General features: G+C 47.2%; 1 protein-coding gene across 1 annotated transcript in view; it reads left to right on the top strand.

The window, feature by feature from the left end:
* Window positions 1-23,524, top strand: part of AHCYL1 (adenosylhomocysteinase like 1) — a 319,577-nt gene extending 296,053 nt beyond the window's left edge. Inside the window, exons 16-18 of the mRNA XM_078644788.1 lie at window positions 7,284-7,404; window positions 13,436-15,408; window positions 19,063-23,524. Of these exons, the coding sequence (XP_078500914.1) occupies window positions 7,284-7,404; window positions 13,436-13,442 (128 nt within the window). The 3' untranslated portion in view covers window positions 13,443-15,408; window positions 19,063-23,524. The remainder of the gene's footprint in view (window positions 1-7,283; window positions 7,405-13,435; window positions 15,409-19,062) is intronic.
* Window positions 23,525-24,583: the final 1,059 nt, after the last annotated feature.

Here is a 24,583-nt window from a genome sequence, read left to right on the forward strand (position 1 = left end):
ATATGCCAGAGAAAAAATTAGGGGAAAGATTTTGGATTGTTGGGAAAAGTAGAGCATCCCCCTACCTTGGCAATGCTAATAAAAAGTGTATTCAGTATATTCTTGAAAAATCTGGCACTCCTCAATAGAGTAGTTAAGGGCTCTGGGATTCCTTGCTGAAAAGGGGACATTTAGGTGTTTTTCTCTGTGACCCCGAGGAGGAGCTAAAGAAAAAAATCTTTACAATGCAAATCAAGGAGCACATTTGTGATGCAGCATCTAATCTTAAGTCTGCATTTGAGTAGTACCCACTGGTGACATCTGAGATTGTGTGATAGTGGTGACTGACAGGAGAAGACCCATAAGAGCTTCCTCATCTGCCTCAACCTCTGTTCTCATGACACACAAGATATGAAAGAACAAGTTACAGACCTTCGGTAATGCATCTTTCTGAAGAATACTCTTTGTAACTGCTGGTTCCTCACATTAGAATACTTCCTATGCACCAGACTGGATCCTGATACTTCATCTAGCAATACTCCCATGCACCACTAGTTGTTATGTTATGTAGATTTGTAGAGTGCACTAGCACCCAGGAAGGTTATCCTGGCCCTGAGAAGGTGTGAATCTACCCGCACATAGGTCCTAGTTGGACTACTCGCAAATCCAGATCTTCAGCTTCTTGTGGAATTCAAGAAGTAGGGAGAAGGCTCTTATGCTCTGTGCCACTCTTCACTGGCTCTGTACTGCCCCGTAAGTGACGAAGTAGAGCTGCATAGAAGAGCCACCACTGCATGCAGACATCAATTTCTTGCTCATCTCTTTCCGAGCCCTCAGATGGGGAGCGCGTACAATTGTTGATACCAGTGTTCAGATTACTAACTTGGTACCTTTTTAGATGTTAAAAAAGGCCACTCAATTTCTTGCTCATCTCTTTCCGAGCCCTCAGATGCGGAGCGTGAACAATTGTTTATACCAGTGTGCAGATTACTAACTTGGAACCTTTTCAGATGTTAAAAAAGGGCCACTCAACATAACGAGTAATTGTGAGGGCAGTGAGGAATCTGCAGTCTCAGAAGTTATCCACCAGAAAGTGCGCTACCAAAGGTAAGTAACTTGTTCTTCTGATAGATACTTCTAACCTCAGATTCTTCACTATAGAATAGATACCAAAACAGTGTCTCTCAAAGGTGAAGGGTCTGTGGAGTGGGCTCAGACCAAAATGTCTTGCAGGACCAAATATCCCTCCCACTGTAACTGGCTGTCAAGGCAGTAGTGCTTTATCAATGCGTGCACTGATGTGTACATGGGGTGGCATGATGAGCAAAATAATGATGGATTTAACCCAGATCTGTGGCTGGGGGTAAATGTTTGACAATGTTAAGCATTCTGTCCATCATCTTTTTGTGTTGCTATAGTTGCCCTAGGTGGGAGGGGTATGCTAACTTGTGGGCCCATGCTCATTATACCACTGGATTTAAGCTAGCCTGGCTGATGAGGGGTGATTTACCGAAACCAGTCTCATGATGCTTGTTTTCCAGTCCAGGGAGGACCTAGTCTGGCAGTTCAGGCAGGGCTGTTCCTATGGGGAGCAGGGTCAAGACTGATTTCCTTATGGCTGTGTCTCAACTGGGGTGGCATGGTGAGCAAAAAAAAACTATGGATTTAACCCAGATCTTTGACAGGGGGTGAATGTTTGACATTGTTCAGCATTCTGTCCATGATATGTTTGTGTTGCTATAGTTGCCCTAAGTGGAAAGGGTATGCCCAGACATGGGTCCCGTGCTCTCCATGCCACTGGATTCAAGCTGGCCTGGCTGATGAGGAGTGATATCCCGAAACTGGTCCCAGGATGCTTGTTTTCCGGTCCAGGGAGGACCTGGCCTGACAGTTCGGGCTGGACTGTTCCCATGGGTAGCAGAGTCAAGACTGATTTGCTTATGGCTGGGTATAAACTGGGGTGGCATAGTGAGCAAGAAAACAATGGATTTCACTCAGATATGTGACTGGGGGTGAATGTTTGACAATGTTCAGCATTCCGCCCATCATCTTTTTATGTTGCTATGTGCGCACTGATGCCCATTTCGGAACCTGGCGGATGTCAAGGACAGGCCCAGGTCCGGCTTATGGGTGGTGGGCTGGTGCAACTGTGCGGGGTGCTGACCTCGGGGGGTGCAGAGTTTTTCAAATATATATTATGGATTTAAAAGTAACTGCTGCAGAGTACCTTGCCTTCAGCAATCTTCAGGCAACAATATAAATGTCGCAATAACTCTGGTGATTAATGGACCCGCTGGAGAGAGATTAGAGTTTTGTCTAGTGGAAGTTTTGACTTATAAAGTAGCACAGAAGGTTAATATGTCTGATGTAAAGCATGTATACCATGCAGATCACAAAGGGGCATATAATGTAGATAGGTAGATAGTTGGGTTACTGCTTTTGTCAGAGAGATGTTTTTGTTACTTGCAGTTCATAAGTTACAGTGTTAGTATAGCACAGTGAACTATTAACTGTAATCAAAGAGCTACATGCAAAGTGCATGGTATAGGTTATAAAGTTATCTTTTTTCCAGACTTTCATTATTCTAATGCTGCTAAAATGCATGTGTTTGGGTAGAAATGCATTCTTATTAGTAAGACCAGCCCCAACTGCTGTTGTATTTTGAATCCAGAGTTTTTGCTTCTCCAAACCAAACACTCTTTAAATATAGTGCCCACTTGTATGGATGATGCGTGATTCATACACCTTGTAATCCCGTATGTGACATAAAGTGCTCTTATACCCTACACTGGTATCAGTAGGGTAGTGCTATAAAACGCATCAAATGCATGTGGGAGAGGGGCTATGAATTATCAAAGTGGGGAGCTGAACTGTTCCTGCAAGAGGGGGGAAAAAAGGAGGGGGAAGACTAAGGTGGACTATGCACACGCTGGCGTGACCAGAGGTGTAAATGTAACACCTGTGGGCATCCCTTTTGTTGGATGTATTTGCCTCACACACCCCGAAGGATGTCATGCTTCATCATCGGCGGTTGCTCCTCGTCGGGGGGGCGGTGCAATCCCCGACGGGCACACCTCGAAGAGGGGCACTTTGGCGGAGATCTTTTGTATCCAACTGCCCTATGGTGAAGTGTGGGTGTGTGGGCGGGGAGGCAACTGAGCCTGAGGTGAAAGTTAAAATGCAGTAAGAGGTACCGGAAACAATTTTATTCTGGTGGGCCCCCTATTGCAGTTAAAATTGTGAAAGCAAGCTCACTCAGTGTCACCTCGTTAGGTAGAGTGACCTGTGTGGAGCTCTGGAAAACAACAAGTGGTCAACATGTTTCTCGCAAACGGAATACTATCCTGCGATTCATCAGGACCTTAAAAAGTGAAAAATAATAAAAGAAGGAAGAAAATTAACTCAATAACATGCCAGTGTCATGTATATGGTGTGGTATGGGTATACAGTTTACCTCCATGGGAAGTCCTATGCCTAAGGGTTAAGGGCTAAATACCACATGGGTGATCGGCGGGTCAGTACATCGGGGGAAGCCTTCAGACTTGGCTTGCTCTGCCCGTGTCCGCGAGGAGTCACCTACCCATCTCCGCCGAGTCCGGATAGATAGAGGGGCTATGAAGACATGAGAGGCGTTCTTAGAGGGTGGTAGTGAGGGAATTTGTGGAGAAGGAAGTCATTGGGGGACACCAACAAACATTGTCACACCGGGTGCGAACAGCCTTAAAGCCGGCCCTGCATGTGCCAGTACAGTGGTAACAGCCTTGTCCCTTGTGGAATGGGCTCTTAAATCTTCTGGAAGCTTCTTCCTGGACAGTACATAGCAGATTTTGATGCAGAGGACAATCCTCTTTGGCAGGTTCATCTTCTAAACAGCCTTCCCTTTCTTTGCTCCAAATAACCTCAAACAAATCACATGGTGTACCTCGGAACTAACAATGCTCAAAGCCCCTTATCGGACCTATTCGATGGACCCTCTCATACACTCTTTCAAGAGATCTGGAGAGTGAAAGAACTCAGGCAGGGTGAAAAACTGCCCAATGTGGAACAGAGTCACGACTTTAGGTAAGAAGGCCGTCTGTGTTCTCAACACCAATTTCTCTGGAAAAATTGTGGTGTAGGGTGGTTGCACCAACTGTGTCTGAAGCTCAAGTACACGACGAGCTGAAAGAAATCGCAATGAGGAAGATTGTCTTCAAAGTCAAGAGACACTGTGAGCAGCTATGCATCAGCTCAAAGTGTGTGCACATGAGAAACATTAAGACCAAATTTAGGTCCCACTGTGGCATCACAAACCGTTTGGGAGAAGACGTGTCACACCTGGTTATAAATCTCATCATAACAGTAGCATCACAAACAGTTTGTGAGGAAATGTGCCACACCTTGTTATAAATCTCATCATAACAGGTGATTTAAACAAGGACGGTTGATCAAGCAAACGTAGAAAGGCTAAAACGGCCAGGAAATAAACTTTTATAGTGCCCACTGCAAGGCCTTGATGGACCAAAGACAAAACAAACAAAAGAATATCCTACAGTTGGACTTGTAACGGGTCATTCTTGTAGATAACAGACCAGGACACACATCTGTCACGGTGCCTGGCATAACTGGCTTTTCTGGACAGGTGTCTGGTGGCGAGCATGACCTCAAGCACTCCAGGCAGCAGATCAAATGCAGTCAACTGCCCAGTAGCAGCCAGTGCAGGTAAGCACGATGGGGCGTCGACAGACGACGGATAGGGAAAATGAAATAAATGATTAATTCCTATTCAGGCGTCTGTCATCTTCCCTCTTCTCCCGCCTGCCCCACCTGCTGCTGCAACTGCCACAGCTCAGCCTCCACTTATACAGTTGTAGATAGCGTAGGTTCCGGTGAAGAACTCCTCCCTGCTGCGACGACACAGGATCCTCTCAAAGGGGAGACTGATTGGGGAACAATGCTCACACTCCAAAGTTCGGTGCACCGCACCCGCTTGGCCCAATCCAGAGCCGCTATGATGACTTGGTGCATTTAGTTACTGACCTTTATCCAAACTTGGGGAAGGAGCAACAGGGGCAAGTAGGAGACCTGTGTTTGGTTCCTGCTGGAATGCGTCTCCTGTTGAGCTTTCTTGCGGAAACTCCAATGAACAAAAGCTTTGACATTGCACATTCTTGACGGTGGCAAAAAGATCTAGCCAGTGGGAACAAGAGGGAGCAGGAAGAGCACCAACAATATACAGCATGGCCTCTTTGAAGGCCTCGATTTGCTGTGGTGTCGCAAATGGCCAGGGAAACTCGAGGTACATCAGGGTCAGCTACGGAACATCCTTGTCCCATCTCCTTGGATACATACTGGCCAACCCCTCTCCTTGGATACATACTGGCCTACCCCTCTCCTTGGATACATACTGGCCTAATGGAGTCGCACCCTGCCTTCTTATGTTTTTGCTTAGACTTCGATTTAGACTAACTGGGAGCTCTTCAACTGCAAGGTTGACCTCTCGCGCGAGATAGGCCCTAGGAACAAGAGCAAGTAAGCTTCCATGACCTGGAGTTTCGACGACTTCTTATCTTCTTATGCAAACAAATATAGAAGGCTGAAATGGTGAGGTAGGTCCTTGAAAAATCACCACATAAAGGAAGGGAGGACATTTAAAGGGTGTGTTCATGCCTAGTTATACCAGTAAACCAATCCGGTTTTAGGGCGCTTTGAATGAACATGTGGCGCGCTAGAACAACAGATCTCGTCGCTATATGGGGAAGGAGGACTTTGTTCTCTTTGCACAGAACTCCGACAGCTTTATTTCACCAACCCGACTTTTCTCATGTTTTTTTCTTTATCTTTTTTTAGCAAACACTCCTTCTACTACTAAAACAGGATGTGTTCATTATTCTGCTAGTAAGTCATACTAATGCCTTTATTAATTAGGATAGCGATGCCTGGATACCACTATCCATGTGAGTTGATAGTGGTAAAAACGGTAGGAAAACGAGCTTCCGGATTTTTTTGGGAGGGGAATATCATGCATGATGCACAAGATTTTGGTGATTTGTTGAGCTGTGCGTCTCAACTAAAGTGTTCTGTTTGGACAAAGCCTTTAACTTAAAAGTTATTAAAAATTACACCATTCTATAGAAAGAATTTGTGTCTTGCAACATTCTTCCTACTCTCTTAGGGGCCATTGTTACTCCACTTGTACACGCTTAAGGCGCAGGTATGGTGCAGGAGCTGAGAGTCCGTGGTGCGCACAATACTTACAGAAAACTGTGTAGGGGCTGTGCCGGCCTCTGCATCAGATTTTTCTGTAAAAAGCATAGTTTTTGGAAACGTCCTGCAGATTTTAGACATTATGGGCCATATGTATCAAGCAAATTCGCATTCGCAAAGGCCGAAATTCGCAGAATTTCGGCCTTTGCGAATGCGAATTTGCTAAATGGAATGTATTAAGCAAAATCTGGTGCAAAATAAGGAATCACAAACTTTGCGATTCCTTATTGTGCAATTGCATTTAAGGAATCACAAATTTAGCGATTCCTTAAATGCAATGTATGAAGCCAAACAAGTTTGTAAAATGTCCTTAGGGAATCGCAAATTACCACCAACTTCTAGTTGGTGGTAAGTTGCGAATTCCTCGAAAAATGCAAATTTTTGAATTTTTCAAAGTGCCATGTGACGCACATACATGCCCTAAGGGCCTGGGTGCAGAATGTGGGTGTGGGAGGCACATGTGCACCCATGCATATTTCAGGGGTGCAACAGGGTGTCCTTTGGACACCCATGCACCCTTGAAATTATTCTCAATTTGCGATAAGCAAATTGCGAATCGCAAATTGAGAATAACTTCCCATTCATTCCTATGGGCCTCCTGGCCCATAGAAATGAATGGAAAGTATTCCTTAATTGCGATTCGCAATTTGCTAATCGCAATTAAGGAATTTTAAGGAATCGCAAAAATAATGTGATTTTGTACATACATACCTATTTGCGATTCTCAAATAGCGATTTCTTAAAAATCGCTATTTGAGAATCGCAAATGGGTATCTTGATACATATGGCCCATAGTATTGTCGCTTTGCACATTTTAAAAACTTCCTGCAGCTTTTCTACATCTGCCTAATGTCTAGATTGAGCGATCACCTGAGGAAGCATCAGAAAGTAAGGAGGCATGGCCTGGCACACAGAGGGCAGGCTCTCAGCAGCAGCCAGTGTAGTGTGATGTACAGTGGAGTGCGATCGGATGAAAATATTATTGTGAATGGTGGCTGTGACATGTACTTGGGTCTCACCTTTCCTAAAATATCTGTTTATGATTCCTCTACCTGTAGACGAATATGTTGCCAGCTTGCACCTGCCTTCCTTCGATGCTCATCTCACAGAGTTATCGGACGATCAAGCAAAATATCTTGGACTTAACAAAAATGGACCTTTCAAGCCAAACTACTACAGGTACAGAGTGTGGGGAGCTCAGAGGCGTGCCTGGGTGCAGAATGTGGGTGTGGGAGGCACAGAGCTGTCTAGGGTGTGGCTGGTCAAGCTTGATGGAGACATGGTGGCCCACGGGCTGTATCCATGTAGAGTGTGCACTGGTCACTAATCTGTGTGTACTTCTCATGTGTGTGTGTGTGAACATGAGGAGTGACTGACCCATGTATAGGTATAGTATGTGAATAGTCAAGGTGCTGCCACTGGATACCCTAAACTGTCTCTGCAAATTATGTGAGAGAAGGTACAGCTTTTATTGTCACTGTATGTAGAAGTTAGAGAGAATGTTCTGAGGAAAGTGTGTGGTGTGTTATTGTGTATAGGAATAGTATGTGGGCAGTCACTGCTGTGTCTTGGTGTAGTGTGTGGAAGCTCTGTAATTTCAGTATCTGATAGAGAGTACTAGCTGCAGATTCCTTCACTTAGAATTATCCCCAGGCGTGAGACCTTATCCGGAAAACTTTTTGCCACAGCATCCCTGCGCGCCGGGCGGATGGCACCACGTGACTCCGCCCTGACGTCCACCGCGTCAATAACGTCAGCGAGGATACATAAGTCCCACCCCGGCGCGCCTATGTCAGTTTTTTCTCTTTCCGCGTGCAACGCGGATCCGGTTGAGCTCTGGCCTGTTTTCAGGCCTTCTATCCCTTTTTTCACGTTTGGAACAGTGTGCAAATGCCTTCAGGCTTCTAGACGTGCCCCTCTTGTGCCCGTCCCGTGTCGGCGACGGACCCTGACCCAATTTGCGTGTGGTGCCTAGGTGGGCACCACGACTCGGAGAGCTGCGACGCCTGCCAGCACCTTAAGCCTAAGTCGCGGCGGGAGCGCCGGATGAAGTTGCTGTCGCCGCGCTCATCCAGGTCGGTGTCCTCTCGTCGTCCTTCTCACACCGCGGAAGCAAGGAACGGCCGGTTTCGTCTGTGACATCGTCTTTTGCCGCGGCTCTTTGGGCCCGGCTCACCAGGTGGTAGGTCCTTCAGTTTGTTTCTGAGGCCTTGTCCTCCTTCCGCGGCGGGTGCCGTCTCCCCCCGGGAGGTGCCTGTCACCTCCCTACCTGCCATTTCCCGGCACGGCGGCGACTAGGGCCCAAATGACAGCCTATGTTGCATCTTTGCAGGCTACTTTGGCCCTGTATCCACCTCCTGAGACGTCCGCGGATCCCTTGCCTCGTGCGGGGACTTCCGCGGAGTCGCCGGCGGCTCCGGCCCCTGCACCGAAGGTTTCGGCTCCAGCTCCAGGTTGTAGCAGAGTGGTGCCGTCGGGGTGTGGTCCTTCGGGGCTCCCCTCTTCAGCGCCTAGCGTCCATGTCGCGCCGCAAATCCCAACGGGGCTCCCTGTGGCGTCGCAGGTGATCGCCAGGACCCCAGGCTTGTCCCCGGGTCCCTCTCGGCCCTCTGAGCAGGCAGCTGCCTCACCAGAGGCCGAGCAGGCACTGCTTCAGTGCCAGGGGCCTTCCTCCCCAGCTCCAGTGGAGTCACAGGTAGAGGCGGGGTCTTGGGGTGCTTTCCCGAGTCCCTCTCGATCCTCGGCGCGGGCGGATGCCCTGTCTGGGGCCAAGCTGGCGCCACAAGTGGCCACTCCGGCGCCGCCTGATGCCGATCAGGCGCCGATGGCAGCCTCCACGGCGCCGCGCCGGTGCTGGGTTCTGGATTCGTCTCCTGAAGTCCCTTCGTCTCCGGAGGTCTGTCATCTGTTGATGTGTTCCTCCCCGGAGACAGGGCACCGTGTAGTTGCCTTTTCGCCGGCATCTTCTAGGGCGGGCTCTTCATCATCCCTGCGGCCACAATCCTCGAACCCTTTTTTCCCTGGCTCGTGGCTGGCTTCTCCACCGGCATTTTCTCCTTCCCCTGAGACTCCTCTGGTCCCTCTTCCTCCTCCTCCTTAGTAGGTGGTTTGTTGATCCTCCGGGTCTTAGTGGGAGGTGTTATCCCACTGCTCCTGGAATCTGGTGTGGGGTGAACGTTACACTTTCTGTGAGAGATACTGTGCACTCCAGGCCCTGAGTTGGCCTACCTCTTTAGTTGGGGTTCAGCCCCCATTGGCAAGAGTGTTCTTTTTGGCTGCCTTCTGTGTTTTTTGCCGCAGGGTGTCTAATTTGTTCTCTGATGCGGGATTTATTCCCTAGTAGTGGTTCCCATACTTCTTGGGCGGTGTCCTACCCTACGTGGGGTATTTTGTAGCTATTGGATAGCCTGTCTTATACTGGGAAGGGTGGACTTCCCCTTGCGGGTTCTTTGCCCTTCTTGGTGTTGCGGTATGCCGCCGGTGCAGTTCTTGGACGGCTGCGGCGTGTGGTGGTGTTCTGCCTCTGGTTTGCTGTTAGCCTGATCCTCTATTTGGCGGTGTTCTGCCTCTGGTTTTGCTGTTGGCCTGGTCCTCTGTCTGGTGTTGAGAAGGGTTATTTCCTGCGTTGACGACTTCGTTCGTCCTATTTGTTCTCCTCTGGTTGCCCGGCTGGTTGCTGGTTAGCACCCGGAGGTGTCCGCGGTTCTTCTGGTCCACGGCCAGGGGCCTTGGAATGAGGTCTGGCGCCCCTACTTCTGGCTTTTTGGGAGCTTATGAGACTATATTTTTCTCTTTCACCCGCCTTACTACTGAGGCGCTGTTCGGTATGGCCTGTTGACATCCAGTTGTGATGAGTTTGGCCGCCCTCTTCACCGGGTGTGTTCCCTGTGGAGGGCTCTTGCCGTTGTTTCGGCTCTTCTCCTTGGAGTCTCTGGGTTGCTCTTCTCTCTTGGCCTCCTTTTGGGTTGTCTGTACCTGGGGCTTCCGGTGGAGGTCCCTGGTAATTTGACTGCTGTTCTCTTTTTCTATTGCCTGTCCCTGGGGCTTCCCTTGGAGGTCCCTGGTACATTGGCTAATGGTCTCTTTTCGTGATGCCTGTACCTGGGGCTTTCGGTGGAGGTCCCTGGTACATTGGCTGCTGACCTCCTCTCCCTTCGTTTTGCCTGTACCGGGGGCTTCCGCTGGAGGTCCCTGGTGCAACGGCTGTTGGCCTCTTTTTGTATTGCATGTGCCTGGGGCTTCCGATGGAGGTCCCTGGCACAATGGCTACTAGTCTCCTCTCGTCTTGCCTGTACCTGAGGCTTCCGGTGGAGGTCCATGGTACATTGGCTGGTGGTCTCTTTTCGCATGGCCCTTCCTTCTCCTGCTTGGTGATGGCGGGGCCGCCGCTTGTCGTAGTGACACACTCCCTGTGGAGCGGTGTTCTCCGCGGCGCTGCGGTTCTAGTCTGCTTGGGAGGGAGCGGCAAGGTTTTTTCCCCTGTCCCTGTGGCTCATTCCCTGTTGGGGAGGACTGGGTTATTTCCCTGTCCTGGTGATTTTTTTATCCCCTGTCGGGGTCTGGATTCACTTGGGCTGGGGAGGTCCTCTCGCAGACCCTCCTTCCCCTTCGGTATGGCTAGGGTATCTATTCTACAAGAAGGAATCTGCGGCTAGTAGTCTCTATCAGATGTACGAGTAACTTACCTTCGATACCGATGTATCTGGTAGAGACAATTCTAGCTGCAGATTCCTTAATGGCCCGCCCTTTCTTCCCGTTCTGCGAGGGCCCTCTGGGTCTTCTGCACTCGCCTGCCTCCGGGTGTTTGGCTTTTGCGGGTGTCTTTCTTACCCCCTCCTTCGGGGGATGCTAGCCTTGTTGTGTATATATATATATATATATATATATATATATATATATAGTGACTCAGCTGTGTTTCGCTGCTCTGTGTGGTGGGCTTCACAGAGTTGTTGCTGTGTATAAACCGGATCAATGAGCTGTGTATAACGATGGTATATGGGGTAAGACTTTGTCCTGTCACCTAATATATTAAGTATTCAAATGTGTCTTTAGTAAGCGCTAAGCTATATGATGTATCTGAATTTGTATAGGTGTTGTAAGGTTGGTCTGTGGTAATGTTTCAGAGAAGGTCTGAGGTTGAACTCTGGACGACAGGAAAGTCTCATGGGTGGTTCCCAACGAAATTCAGTTGTGGGAGGCAAATATGAGATTTGTCAATGGTTGCATTTAATGTGGTGGCGGGAAGGCATCTAAGGTTTGCTTGTGGTGGGGCTCAATCATTGACCTCTATCTGTTTGCCTGCAATTATATTCAGTGAGAAAGAGCTCTGAAGTTTTGCAATAAAGGTGATCTCTAATGTTGGCGTGCGGTTTTGCTCAGTAGCAAAGAGGCACCGAGGTTGGCATTTGGTGGTGCTTATTAGAGAAATCCTGAGGTTAAAATGCACTTGGTGGGTTTTCTCTGTGGTTACTCTATGGTTGTATTCAGTGGGAGGCAAAAGGAAGTCTGAATGGGGCCTATTGTGTTTGTATTTGGCTGTTCTAAGTGAGTTTGTGAATACCCATGTGCATGACTCTTTCAGTCTTGTTTTCTGCCCTCTACCTAGCTATCTTCTTTTCTTACATTGCTTCTTTGTTCTCTTTACTATTCCCTTGTCTACTCTTTCATTGCTCCCTTTTTGGTTCTTTTCTGGTCCCTCTTCAACATTCTCTTCTTGGTCCTCTCCTCAACTATATTCCTTCGTCTCCCCAACTGGGCTAGTTGTCTCTCCCGCAGCTCTATTTGTGTCCCATTCTCTGCTTTCATCTTGTCTCTCCGCCCTGCTCCTTTCTCAGCTCTCTTTCTCCCTTATTTTTTTCCCTTTTGGTTCTCTATCAGCCCTGTCTTTAACTCTCTTTTCTAATTGCATAGCCTTTTTGCATTCTGTTCTCATTTCTCTTTTCTGACCTATCTCGCTTGCTTTCTTTTTTTGGTCTCTTCATAGCTCAGTTTTTATTTTACTTTAGCTACCCTCTTTTAGTCATTTCTCATGAGTATAATATTTTCTTATCTGTCTTCCCTACAACTCTTGTATTCTTCTCTATTATTGTCTCACAACTCTCTGTTCTCAGCTCCCTCGTGGGTTTGCATGGTTCATCTCTTTACTCCTTGTTGGTTCTCCATGCAACTCTTTCTTCTCTGCTTTCATGCCCTCTTGTATTAGCTGTCCGGTATGCTCTCTGGTGTCTTTGGACCACTTCTTATGTTTCTACTGTATCCTCTCTTCATTTACCTTCTTGGAGGTGATCTGACGTTTTGACTGTCTGTTAGCCTCTGCTGTCTCTTCCCGCGCTTCATTAATGCTTCCACTTTGCTGAATTCTATGCTCCCCTTTGTTCTCCTTGGCTCATTTTATGTTTATACTCTGCTCTCTCCAGGGCTTTGCTTTTGGTTTCCTTCTTGGCTTTCCTTTCTTCTTCCATTCTCCCTCTCAGCCATCCCTCCTGTGCTTTTGTAAATGTGTTTTTCTTTCCTTTAGGCTCTCTCTGCTGCTGTCTTAAGGACTGTCCTTGGAGGCTTCCTCTCTGTCTCCTCATATTTCTACATCCCTTGTTTGTTGGCTCTCTTTTCAACTTTTATCATATGTTTACTTCACTCTCTTCTCAGCTGTCTGCTAGGTTCTCAGCGCTCTCTTCTTGACTCACCTCTTGCTTCTCTTCTCAATCGTTTCCCCACCTCTCTTCCTGGATCTTCTTTTGTCTTTCTTCTGGACTATCCTGTCTTCCAGCATCTTTTTGACCTACTTTTCAGCTATACTCACTTTTTAGCTTTCCTCTCAGCCTTCTACACTGCTCCATTCTTAGCTATTTCTATATGGGCATCACTTTCTCCTCATACTTTTTCTCTCCTCCCACTCCCTCACATTTTAGCTTTATTTTGGAATCACTGCTTTCTTTTCGCAATTCACCTAATCCTTGCACTCTTTCTAAGCAGCTCTTTTTAACTTTGAAACTGTGCCTCGTTGTTTTTTTTTTGTGGCCATCTTCTCATCCTGTCAACTCTGGACTCTCTCCTCTCTGTTCTCTCCTCGTTCCTCCTTTAAACTGTACCTACTTCCAACCTTTCTCTGGGTGCGCTTCTCTGTCTTCAAATCTGCAGTCTCTCTTCTCAGATCTCTTTTCTGGTGCAAGGGTGAATAAAAAGCTCAATTGTAGTTATGTTTTCCTTACAGATACTGAGACAGAACGCTGAAGTACCGACGCCTCTAATGAAGAGTCACCTTTAGAGAGAAAATAATTATTTTTTAAGATCTTTTTATTTTGTTCAACTTCATTGTTACCTATTTTTTAATTGTATTTCTATATCACTGTGATTTTATCATTGTTGTTCAGTCTTGTCTTTATGTTTCCTCTCCTAGGCACACTATGTTGCTCCTCCATGTCTTTCAGGTGCCCTTCCAAACACAAGAAGCAGTCCTCTGCCCTCCAGGCTGAAGTGCAGTTCCTCTCTGCTTGTCCTCTCAAGCCACTGTACTCTGGTCTGTCCGTCTGTTCTCAGAAGCACATTGGACATTTCCACAGCTCTCCTCCCAGGGCACTGGTCCAAAGTCTGTGTGCGCACACAAGACAAGGCCCAATCTTTCTGTCTTTGACTTTTATGTTGTCCTAGTGAGATGTGGGTCTTATCTGTCCCCCTTCCTCCCTGACACAGGGTGCATCTACTTTATGTTTGCATATCTGGTAGCAAGGCTCAGCTTTTCTCTGTTCTTGCATAGCATATGTTATTTTATCACAATGGCAGCTGTAGTGGAAGTGACATCACCTCTTAACCCCGGATTATGTCACCCTGTGTCCCTTCATATGCCTCTAACAGATTCTTTCTCATTTGTTGTGTGGTGAGTAAGGGGTGGAAACTGTAGACATACACATGGTTTTAGGAGCCTTGTTCATTTTCTGTTTCATGACTACTGAGACCAGAGGTACCAAGGGTGATCCCCGCATGCCTAAGGGTAAGCTACTACCTCTACGCCCTTATTGACGCGCATGACGTACTTTCTATCAGTCTTTACGTCACTGCACAGGGCATATTTCCTCTGTCTGTCCTCTTAGACACAGGATGAACTTCCCTTTTGTCTGTTCTCAAACACACTGGGGAGATGCTTTGTGTTCTTGCAGGCTGGATGTGACTTGTCTAATTGTTTGTCCTCTAATCCCTCACCAGATTCCAGTCTTTAATGTCAATCATTAGATTCCAGTGCTGGTACACTTTTAGCGGTGCTTTCATATGCCCTGGTTCCCGCACCTGGTCTGAATCTTTTGTATTCTACTGCAGCATTTATACAGTGCTACATACCCCTCGCAAGGCCACATAGCTTTCAAGGTTAGCAATATTTGTAATTTATTCCCGTGGCCATAACAGCCCTCCCATGGATATCTTTTATCCTTGATTAACTCTCTGTGAAGATTGTGTATTGACTTACTGATGGCATATCTATTGGTTATTCTTACTGTAACTGATGTGGCGCCCTTCCTTGTGCAGTGGGGGTGGCCAGTGCTGTGCTCCAAGCCTAGTTACAATATGTGTGCTAGTGGAGTCTGTCTACCACCAGTGTCTTGGGGCCTCATCTCAGTGCATTCCCTAGCCTTGAGTGCAGCACGTCTTCTGCCACCATTGTGGATCAGGCCTAGTCACAATACATGTGATAGATGTGAGTGGAGTTTGTTCTCTGCCACCAGTGAAATGGCATGTCACATAATGAGTGCTACTTCTGTGGATGAGTGGAGCCTGTCCTGAGCTACTACTGTGAAACTGGCTAGACCCCCATGGTGGTCGGCCGTGTTGATGAGCTCCCTGATTAGCACCTCCTTGTGTGAGACAAGCAGCCCCCGCCGCCGCTCGCCGGTCCATAGTGTGCATACACAAGTATTTCATGCCACAAAGAAGATGATAGGACCACCATTGAGATATAAACTGGCTGTAATTTAAACTATTACATAAAATCTGATCCCAAGAGGAATCATCGCTTCTCCGCGAGGATAATCATTTGGGTTCATAGCACTAATGCAGGATAAGCATCATGTATAGTATTATAACAATTCTTTGCGCTATGACAGCTCCCGAACTTTATACAGGAATGCCGTATAAGAGGAACACCTAGCAGCAATCGAGTCTCACCACAATCTTCCCAATGTGAGCAACCCTGGAGTAGAAGGAGGAGCCCAGCACTCCCGGGCTCAGGGCTCACAGGTCAGCGCTCTAGCGACGCTGTGGGTGGTTCATTACTTAAAGGTCAGGAAAAGCGCACTCGCGCTGTGGAGAAGAGTCTTGCCGGTGGCAGTGGCAGGCTCTATCTACTTGGCGCTTTTATGCTGATGATTACACTGTTTGCGCTGCTGTCATAGCGTATTGTTTTTAAAGTAGCGAGTGAGGCTAATCTTAAAAACGTTTATTTGTGTGTTCAGTACTTTTAAAAATTGAAATTGCACCTCACCTCCAGGCTGAGTTAAGAGCTTGGGGAACCACGCAGTCCGCCCACTCCGGCCCCGTTCCGCCGCGTCCAATCATGGGCGTTTGAAGCGGAGGGTGAGGAGGAGCCCAGCACTTCCGGGCTCAGGGCTCACAGGTCAGCGCTCTAGCCACCCCTACTTCCCCTATAAATGTGTTTGGGTCAGCGACCGCGCAGCGGACGCGTGCAGCGGGCGCGCCGGAAGCGCGCCGAAGTCGAGCCAAAGTCCAGCCCGTCTGCGCCCGTCCGCGGCCGGACGGGGCGCGGGGCCATACACCCTGGCAGTCCTAAGCCCTACGACATACGGTATGGCAGACAAGAACTGATTGATCTGTGTCCCACCACCTCCCCTCCTTGCAAACACTCTATGGAGGCTTTATCGCTACATAGCTGTCCCTCATGTCCCTTTACCCCGGAGTACACTTTTACTACATCTAGTACTAAAGGGATGTTAAAAGCGGCACTGCTTAATTGCAGATCCCTTAGGAAGCACAGCACTCAAATATATCACCTGCTTGAGGATGAGGATATTAACATCTTATTTCTCACCGAGACTTGGTTAGGTGAGTTTTCTGATCCTGATATAATACAGGCCATGCCACCCGGATACTCCCTCTCCAGGATCGATAGGAAGGATGGTAGAGGTGGGGGGATCGCTATTGCAACTAAAGCTCCCCTAGAATGCTCCCTATCACCTACGACTATTGATCATAGTGAAGCGTGCGCTTTCACCATCATAATAGGGCCGAAACACTCGCTCTCGGGTGTTCTAGTGTACCGCCCCCCAGGAAAGCTTTATGATTTCACTGCCAGCCTTATGGAGGCTACTACTCATCTAGCACTAAGAAAAACTCGATTGCTAGTGTTGGGAGACTTAAATGTTCATTTTGATGCTCCCTGTGATAAAGAAGCAGCGTACATTAAGTCTGAACTACTCTCCCTACAGCTACAGCTTAAGAACCAGGGCCCGACACACCAACAAGGACATCTGTTGGACCCTAGATTTGGAAACTGGACGGGAGTATATACCCTGTCCCCACAACCGGTACCTTGGTCAGATCACTTTATAGTCCCGATGCAAATCCAGATAGCTGAAACAGAACCAAACACTGATAGGGCTTATCGATACCAATGTAGGAAGTGGAAAAAAATTTCCTTAGACACCTTTATAAAATCCCTTGAAAATGCTGAACCCCCAGGAGGATCTGACTGTGAGACAGCCTATAATAAACTACAGAAATGTATCACTACGGCTCTAGATAGCACTGCCCCTATCCGGACTTTAACCAATACTAAGAGGACTAAGAAGACGACCCCGTGGTTCACTCAGGAATTACAATCTGCCAAATCTGCCTGCAAAAAACTTGAGCGGGAATGGCGCATTAATTTCTGCCCAGAAATCAAAATCCTATATAAAACAGCACAAAAAGAATATAACAAAAAGATTCGAGCAACCAAAGCATCCCATTTTAACAAACGTATCGTGGAGGCGGAGAACTCCTCTAAGGAGCTTTTCAAAATCTTTAGGGAAATCTCTGTAATAACCACGAACAACACTCCCCATAATGATTCGGTGGATACATGTAATAAAATTGCCGAATACTTTGCCGGCAAAATCACTGACATTTATGCCAATTTCTCTGGGACCATTCAATCAGGCCTTGACTTTGCTGAGATGGAAGATGCGTCCAGCACAGAATCCTGCCTATGTAATTTTACCATTCCTTCACCGGAAATATTTATGAAAACCTGCCAAAGTATCAAATCTGGATCCCCTCGGGACCCTGCCCCCCCCCCGAATACTAGGAGCTAGTATAACGGTTCTGGAGCCCTATTTCAGACATGTGCTTGAAGTCTCCTTTGCCACAGCCATTGTACTTCCCATAAAGAAAAAACCTAATGTGAGCCAGGACATCCTTGAGAATCTACGACCGATCTCTCTACTACCATACTTAGCTAAAGTTGCGGAAAAAATTGCCAACTCTCAACTTATGGCACATCTCGAATCCCATAAGGCCCTACATAGCTCTCAGTCTGGCTTTAGGTCGGGCTACTCTACGGAAACAGCTCTCCTGAGAGCGACCGAAACTCTACGGGAAGGAGCCGATGAGGGTAAGACCATGGCACTTATTATGCTAGACCTCAGTGCCGCTTTTGACACTGTAGCACATTCCATCTTGCTACAGTGTCTAAATAAAGCGGGAGTCACCAAGGAGGCACTGGGGTGGCTGAAAGCCTTCTTAACCAACAGATGCTTTCAGGTTCAGAGAGGCAATTTTCTCTCGGATAGCATTGCCTTAGAACAGGGGGTACCTCAGGGCTCTGCCCTGAGTCCCACCCTGTTCAACTTGTATATGGCTCCACTGGCAGATGTGGTCCAATCGTATGGCGTAGAGCTGGTCTCTTACGCCGACGATACCCAACTGCTGATCTCCCTGTCCCAGGCTCCCTCTGTGGCGGCTGAAAATTTTAAAACCTGCATGAGTGATCTCGCAGATTGGATGTCCAAACACTGCCTCAAACTTAACGGCTCTAAAACGGAGGTTTTAGTAATAGGAGGTAAGGACACTAGCTGGACCAAAGACTGGTGGCCACCCTGTCTGGGACCCCTTCCCACTCCTGGAAGGGAAGCAAAGAACTTAGGTGTCTGGGTGATTACGAAGCTTTCGTTTGACAGCCATGTACATAAAATGGTAGGGAAATGTTTTGGGGTCATGAAAACCCTCAAGCGTACCCTTGACCTCCTTCCCCTGGAATCTAGGCGCACCATGATTCAGGCCCTAGTAACCTCCCGTATGGATTATGGCAACGTGCTCCTTCTAGGTACCTCAGAAAATAACATCAGGAGGCTGCAGGTGCTACAAAACTCTGCAGCACGACTAGTGCTGAGACTGCCTAAAAGAGTGCCCTCTAAACCTACCTTAGCTGCCCTTCATTGGTTGCCAATTAGGAAAATAATCTTATTTAAAGCACTTCTCTGGTGCTATAGGATTATCTCTGATAAAGCTCCGTCCTACTTGGCTGACCTTGCCGTTCCCTATGAGCCTAACAGATCCCTTCGTTCCATGGGAATGTGTTTGCTCAAGATCCCTCGTATAAAAAAAGCGAGAATGGGAGGTCGCTCGTTCCGCTCGTTGGCAGCCAACAAATGGAACTCCCTCCCCACCAACATTAGGCTAGCTAATAATGAGCTCACTTTTAGAAAACTTCTAAAAACCCATTTATTCACGCTGTGGATCTCTCCCTCAGACACCCTGATTCTTCTCCACAGCGCGGGGATACGCCTGTTGGCGTCACCATGCGCTTTATAAGCCCCTTTAATAATAATAATTAATAATAATAAATAATAATAGAGCAAGAAGATAGGAGCCACGTACAAACCCACCTTCGACTCAAGCCAGCACCAAACCCACATTAGAAGGCCATTTACAGACATTTTAAATCCACAGAAGACCCAATATATTGTTCAGTAACTTTGATTTGTCCTGTCTACCAACCACATTCTTAACCTCCAATTCAAGAAGGCAGGTGTGTGGGAAGATGCGGCCATGAGTAGAGGACAACTGATGCATAGCGGAAATTTGGAAAAGGAGGACTGGGTACATGGTCATCACTGCTTCTGAACCCCTGTGTCCACCTGCGACTCTTGCGCCTGCGACTCCTACACAGGCAAGCTCCTTGAAGAAACAGGCACCGAGTGAGGCCGATTTCCTGGGAGCCAAAGTGCTGCTGGCCCTCTAGCATGTACCAAAGGGTATGTTGCCTGTTGATGACCCATTCCCTTAATAAACAGTTGAATCCCTTATTATGATATAGCTGAATTAGCCCTTATCTTGTGGATTTGAAGAATAATTATATAATTTCCCCAAGGGGTCAGACGAACTTGCTGCTGATAACACTTCTTGCTTTAATAGCTTTGAAACCAGAAATGCAACTTGGGAGACGGTGTGTTTTGTTAACCTACAAGGAGAGTAATCCCGTTTGGACGAGGCTTTTTCTTGGCGGTTAATGCTTGGCGTATTAAATGATTCACCCCCAGCCACCCACTACACCTCCGCTGACCTCATACCATAAACCACTGAGATGCCACATAAAAGGCAGACTGTGTACTACAAATCTGCTAATTGATATTACCTGCCCTGGTATTGTAATGACAATTGAGAGGTTGCTAGTCACCACGAGCAAACCTCGACTGGCCAGACAAGACTAGTGAGATACATACTGCTAAGAGAAGCGGAAGGGGAAGGGTGTTAGCTGAGGCAGAGATATTATTGTACAGGTGGTCCTGAAGACTTCATGCATTGGAAAGGATTGACCTAGAGTCTAAAAGACTCTGGCCGTTTTCCCATAGGGTGTCTCTCCCACTCCTCCATTTCTCTCATTACTGTCAGGATATGCTGCTCTTTCCTTTGGGTTCTCCAGAGTTTCCAAAGGAGATTTCCTCCTTATGATGACCTTTGGTACTTGTGATATCTTCCCTTTCCACCTCCTTCTTCCCCTTTAGTCTGATTTCCATGATGTCATAATCTGTATTTAGACAGAATAGCGGAAATACAAATATCGTGGACCAAAATATTGTGTCAGGAACATTTTCCCAGTACATCACTACACATATGTATACCTTGACCATATATATGTTCAAGATACGTAAATGTGGAGTTAAGAATAGTAAATCTATACTTACCTATTTGCACTCACCGTCTCTCTATTTTGTCCTCGATATTTTTGACACGATATTCTGTCCGCACGATATTTCTGATCCGGGTATTTTGTCAGTGATCCATCATATTTCTGTACCCTTTCAGATATCCTTATTATACCCATGGGGTCCCAGGAGTTGTTTAAAGTCAGTTCTCCTATTTGCCCTGCCCCAAGGGTCCTGTGCCCATTCATTTCTCCGACCCCCCACTCCCCTTCTCATTTCACTATTTGATCTCCACCTATATTCCCAGTTCACCTCCATTATTCTGTTGGTTTCTCCATATTCTGTTTTTTGTAGGTTTCGTGGATCCTTCTTTGGAATTGGAGTACCATTCTTTGGCCCCTCGTGATTTTGTTTTTATTGTCTCCTCATATGATTTGTTGTTCAGTGCCTAAACCTGTGCAGTCAGTTTGTTGGCAAAATAGTCCTGCTGTTTAATGTGAAGTATCTGTGATGTGTATTATGGTAGATACATGTCTCCTGTATACGGTCTGAGACATTGATGACTGTGATAATATGAAGGACAGCTGTTCAGTTGGACCAAAGCTTGTATCTGATGTGTTAATGTGATGAATATGTCTGCAGGGTAAGGGCCGATACAGATAGACTGGTATAACTTGCCTGTTTGCTCTGCGGTTTAAGGATGCACCTCTAACACCATACCACAATCTCCTCCTTTTTACCACAAATGCGAACAGGATTTCTTTCTGTGCCTCCTCAACCTAGCTTGCACAAACCAGAAGGACGTGAATTGTAAGGGGGAGGAGTGGGGGGGACGCAGAGTAAAAGTGGGCTCCATCATGGCACAAGTGCCCTTTGGTACTGTCTTATAAATGAATGCTCCACCAGCCCATGTTTTGCAAGGTTCAATACTTTTGATCATGAGTCCTAGTGAAGCAGATTGCATTTGTCCTGCAGAGTATGTAAGCCTGTAAAGGGTGGTGAGCAGTGGAGCTTACCTTCTGCTGCGTGTCTGCTCTGAACTCCTGCCCCGTTTCATTGCCAGTGGCAGGGCTCTTGCGCTTGGGTGGGGTGGAATGGATCCTCACATGGAGCTTCCTTCCTCAGGCTTGACTGGCACCAGGTCTGCCTTCTGCTCTACAGATACCCATAGCATGCTACCCTGAGAAACGCTGCTGTTCAGGCAAGCCACCTGCCGCTAGTTCCAGGCCAGTGTGGTGTCCTAGAGGCCCCAAGATCTCATTAGCCCCCTCTTGGGCTACCTCCCCTACTCCCTTGTGTCGATGAGTTTGTGGCAGTGGAAGCCAGCTCCAGCCAGACCTGCGCCCGCTGGGGTCCCACCTGTTCATAGCATGCAGGCCACTACTAACACGTGATAGAGGCAGGCCAGTGCAGGACTTAATAGAACGTGGGCTCAAATAATGTGTTCCTGTCTGGTTCCTCCAAACAAACGATGTTACAGCAGGATACAGTGGCGCAACGAAACTTGAGGTGGCCCCTCCTGTAAAGTGTAACCCGCCCCCTCCCCTCCTCACTCCCACCATTCCCCCGACCCAGTCAGGAGCTCTCAAGCCAGGGGCTCCCCCCTCTCATCGTGGGGACTAATGCTACGCCACTGACAGCATACTATGACTCTACTGCTGTGTCCCAGCCATGTGTGCCCTTGCTCGTCATGGACGGAATCCACACGCGGTTCTTGCGTTCCGGCTCTGGGGCTTCTGATAGCGTCTGTAGCGCTCTATTGCTATATAACTGCAATTACAATACAATTCTGGCGCCTCTCTAGCACAACTCTGTCCTCCCCATCCCTGCAGCGCATTCCAGGCCTGCACTGACCCTCTTTCTTGCTTGTCCATGTTTAAATTCTTCATTCCCGACTAGGCCTTTGCGACACTGTGCCTCCAACCCTCGCATAGGCCTTTGCGACACTGTGCCTCCAACCCTCGCATTCACCTGACCAGCAGCTCACATCAAATGTACTCCAAATGTCTGCCCTTCTAGTACTCAGTATCTTTCTAGGGTACAGTAGGTGTGAAGGTGTTATTACAAATGGTGATCCCACTTTCTCAGCCGAGGCCTGCTCTGTATAACCTTGGCATTCAGTGAAGAAATACATCTGTTTTATATTGTCTATATCCATCACACCGTCAGTCACTTTAAAACATTGATTGAGCCATATGCAGCACTATATGAAAAGCTAAAATAGCCGTATTCTATTGCAGAACTGGCTATTGCTTAGCTATTTTTCAGTCTGCTGAGGGCAGAATAGATACCAAGTAGTTTGTACGTAATTTAGACTAGGCTGCCCATGACAGCAGGTTTTTGCACAAGAGAAAGCTCTAAATAAACTCCTCAAACATGCCATCAGCTGAATGTAGCTATTCATCACAAACATGCTCCTAGACAGGAGTTTGTCATATCTGACCACTGCGCATGGAGCAAAGCTTTGCACCACATTCCATGACTGCCTCATTTTGTTCCCGCTCTTTGAAAATGTATTTTAATCTGTCAAACGCTTTTTTGTCATTTTCAGTGCTCGAATCCTTCTTTCGATGCTCCTGTTGTTTAGGCATTGACCCATGCTGCTCGATGTGAATCCTCTTTAGTGAGAGGGTTAGCCATGACTTCCATCTTCATCGCAGACTGTAGACAAGGTGTACCTAGTTCCTAGGAGCTGTCACTACGTGTCTCTTAATGGCAACCCCGAAAGCGTAAGCTGTATTTCTCTCTGCTTCTAAAACCATAGTCACCTCCTTGTCTGCAGTGCTGGAGCGACATGCTTCTGAAAAAGCCCTCTTTGAGGAAATGGGTTGTATCTGTCATATAATTTGTGTACACACAGTGAGCGTCACCCGTGTCGCGCAGAAGGAGCACTTGTTCGTTGTATGTTCATAGATGAGGTCCACCAGACCTCACTTGTTCTCGTTGATGGACCCTCTGAGCTTTGTCCTCATGTCACTGTGTGAATCAAAGTCTGGGGTAAGGGCTGCACCTTCTACAAGCCATGTGACCAGGCAGCAGTCAGGCTGGTCATTGCGAGAGCATGCTCTAACACTCAAGCAGAATAGGTTTATTTTGTATATGAATGATTTTTAATGAATGCAAAATGATATTTGCAATGAAGCAATAAATCATTAGTCAAATTAACTCAATCACCGATTGTCTCTGTCCGTTTCTTTGGTCTATGCACATTATGCTTGCATTCACTACCATCTCTCAAGATGTAATTCAAGCTTCTTCTCTCCAAGAAGCATGCCACTGACATGTCATGGGCTTCAAAAAAAGGTATTACTCAAGAAACCCACAGGCTGGTTGAAATGCTACATAAATGTTGAAATCCAGGCCCTGGTAAGCGAGAGGGCTTGAATCATAGTCTGTGTAATCAGGTATTACTCATACAGGTATGAAGACAGGAATATACAAACTGACGCCAATAATTGGGAGAGCAACTGTGCTCAAGACCAATCAGAGCCCTCCCAGCAAATGAAACATCAGAATGTAAGCACACCCGGGTTAGAGATAGGAGATAAAGGCCGCTGCAGGAAGGGATGCAGCTAACAGATGTGCAGTGGCACCAGGCCCCTTGGAAGAACGTGCAAGGGGACAAGATTGCAAGGTTACAGGAAAGTTTATTGGGAAACAAGGAGCCCACGACCAGCCAGCTTTAACCACAAACGTACTGGATTATCTCCCAAGGAAGTTGGAACAAGCCTTCGCGGAGAGACCGGTGCTGGAAGGTGGAACGCGCAATAAAGGTAAACAAGCAAGTAAACTTGGTGCAAGCTGCATAGCTGCTGATAGCCACTCACCACATGCTACACCCTGTACATTATCTCCCTCCTCATAAAGAGCAAAAATAAAATTACATTCACTATTGATAAACAATGAACATAAAAATCCTTGAAGCGAGAAGGCATGAAAACATGAGCGGACCTAGAAACGGTAGGTTGAACAGCAGGAGAAGCATGAACATGATACGGTGAGGTATGAACAGAAGCATCATTCTCCATAGTTATTGAAATGTTAGTCTGTCAGGATATTGACTAGTCAGTCAAATTGGTGTTGGTTTGACTTACTCCCGCTAGGATCCACCAATGGAACAAAAACCACACTGAGGAATGCTGGCGTGGCTGTGGGATGTCAGGCTCCTTTGCACACCTACTATGGCACTGCCTGCGGCTAGAGCGATTTTGGGAACTGGTTCGCAATTA

Source organism: Lissotriton helveticus, chromosome 5_1, assembly GCF_964261635.1.
Source record: "Lissotriton helveticus chromosome 5_1, aLisHel1.1, whole genome shotgun sequence".
Taxonomy (NCBI): Eukaryota; Metazoa; Chordata; class Amphibia; order Caudata; family Salamandridae; genus Lissotriton; species Lissotriton helveticus.